Below are 7,122 nucleotides of genomic sequence, written 5' to 3'. Positions count from 1 at the left end.
TCTTGGGGTGTCAGGTCTTGGGACGCAGGAATGGGGACGGGCAGAGAGCTGCGGCTCCTGCTGTCTGGTCCCGCTTGCAAAGCGAGGAGGGGGATGAAGCAAATGGCGAGAGCAGGACCTGGGCTGGGGGGCCTTGGGGTGGCAGGAGAGGGGCTTTGGGGGCGGGGGGGGGCGGGCAGAGGCTGGTTGTGGGAGCTGGGTGCCTCAGTTTCCCTCGCCCACTTACGGGAGGGCACAGGGGGCTGGGGCAGCGGGCGCATCCCAGCTGCATCGGCCACTCGCTTCAGCTGATGGGAGGCCGAGCGCGGCTGTGTAGCCCCTGGCTGCTGGCCCGCTGTGCAGGGCGAACGCCCCGCCACCCCATATCGCTCCCCAAAAAGTGTCCTCCCAATGGAGGAGGGCAAGTTGGGGGAGACCCCGAGGGGACCGGCTAGGGGGCTCCGTCCCGGAGCGGAGGCGCCGAGCACCCCGGGATGGTGCCTGGCCGTGGGAGGGTGAGACGGGGGGACCCCCCGGGGGCGGTGGCAGGAGGGGGGGGGCGGATCCGGTGTCCCTACCCGCGGGTCCGCTCGGGGGCAACGGGGTGCGCGGCCCCGGGACCCGCGGGTGCGGGCGGCGGATCCCCCCGAGGCGGGAGGCGGGGAGCGGGGGGGTGGGGCTTCTTTTTGGGCATCCCCCCCCCCCCCCCCCCCCCCTTCTCGTTCCCTTCCCCTCCCCAGGCAGCTCCGGTTCTCCTCCCAGGCCAAAAATATTTGCATGCTTTTTCGAGCAGGACTTCCTGATCGCTCTCCATTGGCTGCAGGTAGAAAGCTGTGCCGAGACGGAGACACGGACAGACGGACAGATCTCATGCAAAACCTCTAATTGAGCTTCATTCCCCCCCCCCCTTCTCCTCCTCCTCCTCCTTCTCCTCCTCCTCCCTGGCTCCCTTCCTGCTCAGCACATGTAAAAGTTGTGCCTGGGGCTCTCGCTGCCCGCCCGCTCCCGGTTGCTGCTCGCAGGGATCCAGCCGGAGCCGGGTTGGGCTCAAACCACCCCCCCGGAGAAGGGGGTCCCCCAAACTCTCCTCGCCCCATGGTGGATTTCGACACGAGAAGGTGATTTGAGGAAGGAACGGGGCCGCGCCGGGTCGAGGGCAACCATGAATGAGATGTCAAGTTTCCTGCACATCGGGGACATCGTCTCCCTGTACGCCGAGGGCTCCGTCAATGGCTTCATCAGCACTTTGGGGTGAGTGAGATGCTCCCCTGGCTGCTCACCAGCCAGCCTGGTCCGGGGGCAGCCGGGACGGGACAGGGGAGTGGTGTTGAGACCGATCCCGGTGGGAAAAGGGGCTGGAAAGTCCGGGTGCTGCAGCAGGGACGGGCGCAGGTGCTGGGGAGGGGAGGCTGGGTGCCTGCAGTCGCTGCCGGGGGCAGGATGGGGCCCTGGAGGGACCCTGCAGCACACCCTCTCCGGCAGCCGTGGCCAAAAACTGTTTCCTTCCCATTTGGGGCTGGGGGAGACGAAATGGGCTTAAGCAGCCAGAGGGGTTGGTGGGATTAGGAAGGGGTTGTGTGTGTGGCTGAGCGGGATGGCTCACCCTCCTGGGGTGAGTAAGTGCTTCCAGCCCTGCCCGGTGTGGCTGGAGGCTGCCGTCCCCTGGAGCAGGCAGTGGTGGCTCTCGCTGTGCCCTCTCAGGGTCCCACACGCCCGGTGGTCAGCGGGAATCACTGCAGGGCCACCAACACGTGGGTGCGCGTGGTCACCAAGCGCTGCTCAGGGCTGGGGGGAGCAGGGCACTGCCAGGTCCAGGCTGAGCCGACTCCTTGCAGCCCCCTGGACGTGTCAGCACGGGCGAGGGGATCTCACGGCCCGACCTGGGGAGATGAGCGGAGAGACTGGGGACCTGTCCCTTGTCCCTGCTGTTTCTGTCCAAGCCAACGGTGCTAAAGCAGCACCCGGATGAAGCCAGGCCAAAGCCAGGTGTCCCTGCCCAGGGCAGGGGGTTGGAACAAGATGATCTTTAAGGTCCCTTCCAACCCAAACCATTCTATGATTCTAAGACTTTCAGAGATGCCCTTCTCCATCCGCTGGCTGCTTGTTCCTGCCAGCAGTGCGTTTCCCCTGTGGCACCGGGAGGGCTCTGGCGAGGCTGCCCGATGCCCCCGAGCACGGGTGGGTTTTTTCCTTACCCCGAAGCAGGGACCCAAAACTTGCCCGCAGCCCCCGGCGGGTGGATATGGGTCTGCGCCAGCATGCCTGCCCCATGCTGCTTGTAGGAGAGGCTGAGCTCAGCCAGGAATGCTGACTTGGATGGGATTCCTGGGGCAGGAACTGCCCGGCTCTATAATCTGCGATGAATGCACTTGCTCCCACATGCCTATGTATAACCGGAGACGTACATACCTTCGCCTACACATGTTCGCGCACCCACCGCTGGGCACGAGCAGCCTCTGGGTTAATGCCCATCGAAGCCTTCCTCTGGTCGGCTGCGGGATGCTGTTCAGAAATGGGCTGCTGGGTGCACGTGGGTGCAAGACCCGGGCACAAAATCCCTATCCCTGCAATTATACGGTGTTGGGGCGCAGGTCCTGCACGTGCAGGATGCAGCCCGTCTGTGCCCATGGGTGGGAGGACATCCCCATGGTCCTTTTTGGAGAGGTCTCCTGGTAGCTGACCTGCTCTCCCCATGCCAGAGCCGTCCCGAGGCCGGGGCTGCAGCCTTGGCTGTGAAATCAGGTCCAGAGGAGGCTCTGCTGGGACCCAACACCAGTTATTAGCCCACGCAGCAGGTCCCAACGGCTCACCGGGAGCTGAATTAAGAGATGTTTAGATGATTTGGAGCTCCAGTCCCTTTGCAGCTCTGGACCCCAGGTCCCCCTTTTTGCAGGGTGTGTCTCTAGACTTATAAGCATCTGAAAATCAGGGCTTGCTTGGAGACCCTCTTTTCCTGGGCCCCAGCACGGCTTTTACTGGGCAGCCCCACTTTCCTGCGTTCTGCTTTTTCCGGGTTGTTTCCCACCCTCTGAAATTGTTTTCCCTTGTGCCCGGCGACCTGGGAGACCCAACCACACCTTAAATCACTCCTGCGATAAGGGACTGGGTGACTCACGGAGAGTGCTTCTCCCTAGCCCTCCTGCCACAGCTTGGGACCCTATTTAGCTCATTTGCAAGGCAAACAGCTCTGCCAGCCCCACGCCGGGTGCTGAGCACCCTGGCGGAAGCGCTCCCTCCATCCTTCCTCCCAGAGGGACTGGTTTGGGCTGTGGGATCACTGAGGGTCTGCAGTGGGATCCTCTGTTTAGGTGGAATGATGTGGAGTGTCTCCAGGTCACAAGTGTCACGTTAAGGGGTGTACCCCAATGTGCCGGTGCTGTGACATCCCGGCGCCCGCGTCCCAGCAGGGCAGTGAGCTGCTCCCGAGAGCGCTGATGGCATCTCTGGGGTGTCCTGGGGGATGCAGATGTGAATGTCAACTAAATACCAACCTGGTGGTGCTTACAGGTGGTGCTGCGGGACACGGGGCTCTGTCCGTCTCTGCTCGGGATGCAGCGCTGGTGGGAGGCGCAGCGGAGTTTGGAGCCGCTTACACCGAGCATCTCTGCAGCTGCATTTCCAAAATGCCTGGAGAGGCTGAGGAAGGGGAAACGGGTCTGAGGAGAGCACAGGGGAAGAAGTGGGGTGTGCGGTGGAGATGCTCCCTCCTGCCTGGCTCTGCTGCAGCTTCTGCTTTGCCTTAAACCCATTAATCCCAGTGTTTTGTCACTGGTGGTGTCTGGCCAAGAAGCAGCGGGTCTGGCAGCCCCACCGCGCCGGTGACAGGGTGGAAGCCCTGCCCTGGGCTGTGGGAAAATGGGAAGAGATGGGTCTTGGCCAGGACTGGGCTGGTAGCTCTTGCCATCCTTGCCTTCTGAGGGATGGGTGCCATCGTTTGCAGGAGCTTGCCAGGCTCTTGGCAGCTCTGCCAGGAAAGCAGCAGCTTTCCCTGGAGCCCCGGGTGCATGGAGGTACCTGGGGGTACCTGGGGGCCAGACCAGCCACTCGCACAGCACCGGGCTTCCCTCTTCACACTGGTGTCCCACGGTCAGGGGGATGCCTTAAAAAAGCAACAAGGAAGCAGACTCAGGCCCCTTATTAACACTAAGTCTCAATTTATTTTATTTTATATTTTATTTTTTGAAGCGCTTTCCTCCTCCTTTTGTACAGGGAACTTGCTGAAGATGATGGAGGGGGGTGGTGGCAGAGGTGGAGGGAGCCCCGCAGCCCCCGGCTGAGCTTCCTCTGCTCCCAGTCCCCCCCAAATCGCACCAGTGAAGGCCCCCGGGCACAAACCCTTCCTCCCGCACACCCTCTCTGCAGTGGGCGTTTGCTCTTAAGGAGGAAAAACAACCCGCCGAAGGGTGGGGAGTAATCCTGTGCGCTCAAGTGCTGGGCTAGGTGGGGGAACGCCGAGCCAGAATACCCAAACTAGCAAAAATGCTAAAGGCAGCCCAAAAGGAGGAGGTTACTTAAGAAGTCCCATGGGAAGGCAGAGGGAGAGCTGCCCGCAGGAGCGACACGGTCCCTGCGGGGAGATGGGGGGACGGGATGGGCGTATCGGAGATGCCCTAAGTGGTTTTGGGGACATGGAAGGTGCCCAGGAGGAGTTTGTGAGATGCAAGGGCCCGAGGGTGGTTTGTTCTTCCCTCTTGGCTTGTTTTGAGGGTACTCCTGTCTGGGAGATGGGGAACGGCTCTGCGGGGCTGCCCGACTGCGCTGCTGCCAATTAAAGGTGTCGAGGAGATGGCGGCTTGAGACAGTTTGGGACAAAAGGAGCCGCGTGGGTCAGGGACGTGGGGTTGGCACTGAGCAGCAGCTTTGCCAGGGCATGGCACCCCGCTGCGGGGAGCTGCCTGGGGACTATCGCTGGTATCTCCTGGGAGATCCGTGCTTGGGGAGAGGGAATTTTGGGACCAGGGCTGGGACGGGGGGAACAGCCGCTGTTGTGGGGTGCCCTGTGGCGATCACTCAGGCAAAGCAAACCAGTGGCCAAGCAGGGAAAGGAGCAGGGGGACCTTGATTTCGTTCCTCCTCGGGTTGTGATGGATGGGGTGATGCTGTGAGCCCTGGACGCTGCTGTCATGAGTGTCCCCATCGTATCTGGTGTCCCTGATAAGCCAGCACCAAATGGCCGGAGCAAGAAGGGAGTAGAAATGCAGTGCAGGCGCCTGCGCTTGGCGGGGGGATGTGCTGCCCCATCCCTGCCATCCCCAGGGGGCTGCCAGGACCCGCCAGGGGCTCGGGGACGGGCACTGTGGGCTTGCAGAGGGGAAGAGCCAGCGGCAAACCTGCCCGAATGGCAGCTGGCTGTTTCAGGTGAAATAACACCTTTCATAGCTGTAATTGTGATTGCAGGTGGATTTGCAGGGTGGAGCAGCTCTGGGAAACGCAGCTGGTTAAAGGGTAACTCCAGCTCCGCCGGGTCAGGACGAACTCGTCTCTGCGGGGAGGAGAAGCACGCAAGGCCAAGAGCGGCTTCCTCCTCCCGGCACTGGGGCAGCGGGAGGAAAAGCTGCATTTTTCTGTCTTCCCTGCATTCGCTCACTTTATTTTTGATCCTCCCTGTGGGCTCGGTGCCCATCTCGCACCCTGAGCCAGAGGGGCTGACCCAGCCCTGTGCCCAATGGCAAGCTCTCCTTCTCCTCCTCCTCTTCTTCCTCCTCCTCCTCCTATTCCTCTTCCTCATCCTCTTCCGCCTCATCCTCACCTCCAGGGGTTCGTGGGCTTTGTGTCTGGGTGCTCCTGCCTGGGTTGGGGCTCCCCGTCTCCCAGAGCGCTCCTTCCCCGTGCACCCCTGGACCACGGCGTTCCGGAGCTCCCCTCGGCATGGGGTGCACCGTGGCCAGGGACGACTCTCTCCTCCTCCCCAGCCCAGGTTCTGGGAGGAGGCATCTGCCGGAGCGATGCCTCCACGTCAGCCCCAGCTGCCGCCGTCCCCGGGGAGGCTCGGGGTGTCCGACCGCTGCGGATCGCAGCGCTGGACGAGCTGCTTTTCCCCTGACCTCCGGCGAAGGCTCTGCCTCGCACGAGGCCAAGCGCGCTGGCCCCGGGCCAGGGAATCACTTTGTGCTCGATTTTTATTCACTTATTTATTTATTTGTAAAGCATGCCGAAAGCCCCACTGGGAACCACTGCCGTGACTTGCACGGCTTAAAACTAACCAGATGCTCGCCCGCGCTTTGCTGGGCTGCGGGGAGCCAGGATCATCCATGGGCAGGATCCGTCCCCTCGTGCTCCCCGGAAGGGATTGGAAAAGGCAAAGGGTGAAGTTTACATCAGCACGTCCAGCCTGATGGGTCTTCCTCCAGGTGCTCAGACGCCAACAGCCCCCTTTTCTCATTAACACCTGGGAAACGAAAGCTGCCCTCCGAGTGCCCGCGCGTCCCCGCCGCTCTAATAGCAGAGGGAGCTCGGCGTCGCCCCATCCCGTCCCCTGCGGCCAAGAGCAGCAGATAGAAATCAGCAGTGAAGAAACAGAGTGCCTGGTGTCAGCCGCGCTCCCAGAGCCTTTGCTCAGAGACCCCTTGGGGCTTTGCTCGCCCCAGAGACAGGGGTCGGTCTTTGCTCCCAAAAAACAGGCGACAGGACAAGAGGAAATGGCCTCAAGTTGCGCCAGGGGAGGTTTAGACTGGACATTCGGAAAAATTTGTACACTGAAAGGGTTATTAAGCGTCGGAACAGGCTGCCCAGGGAAGTGGTTGAGGCACCATCCCTGGAGGAATTTAGAAGACGGTTAGACGCAGTGCTTAGAGACACGGTTCAGTGATGGCTTTTCTCAGGGTCGGGTTGAGGGTTGGACTCGATGACGTGAAAGGTCCCTTCCAACCCAGGCCATTCTGTGATTCCATGATTCCATCCCGCCGTGCTAATGCGGGTTATTAGTGGAAGCGCATCCTGGCCCCAGCAGTCACCCAGGTGACTCATGTCCACCCTGTCAGAATCCTTTTATTTTCAGCAGTTTTTAACTGAAGAACGTTAGTCTGGAGTATCAGTTTAATAACAACACTTTGCGTTCCTGCAGAGTGTGTAATCCTGGGATTAAAGATGCTGAAACTGCCTTGAGATCGTTAACTAATTAAGACTTCCAGCCTGGCAGGTCAC

General features: G+C 61.2%; 1 protein-coding gene across 1 annotated transcript in view; it reads left to right on the top strand.

Annotated features, from left to right (window-relative positions):
* The first annotated feature begins 744 nt into the window (after nt 1–744).
* ITPR3 (inositol 1,4,5-trisphosphate receptor type 3) overlaps nt 745–7,122 on the top strand; it is a 43,332-nt gene continuing 36,954 nt past the window's right edge. The window contains exon 1 of the mRNA XM_063356515.1: nt 745–1,230. Coding sequence (XP_063212585.1) covers nt 1,142–1,230 — 89 coding nt within the window. The 5' untranslated portion in view covers nt 745–1,141. The remainder of the gene's footprint in view (nt 1,231–7,122) is intronic.

This window comes from Chroicocephalus ridibundus, chromosome 20 (genome assembly GCF_963924245.1).
Source record: "Chroicocephalus ridibundus chromosome 20, bChrRid1.1, whole genome shotgun sequence".
NCBI lineage: Eukaryota > Metazoa > Chordata > Aves > Charadriiformes > Laridae > Chroicocephalus > Chroicocephalus ridibundus.
The sequence above is the reverse complement of the archived record's forward strand: the minus strand, read 5'-3'. Positions and strand labels throughout refer to the sequence as shown.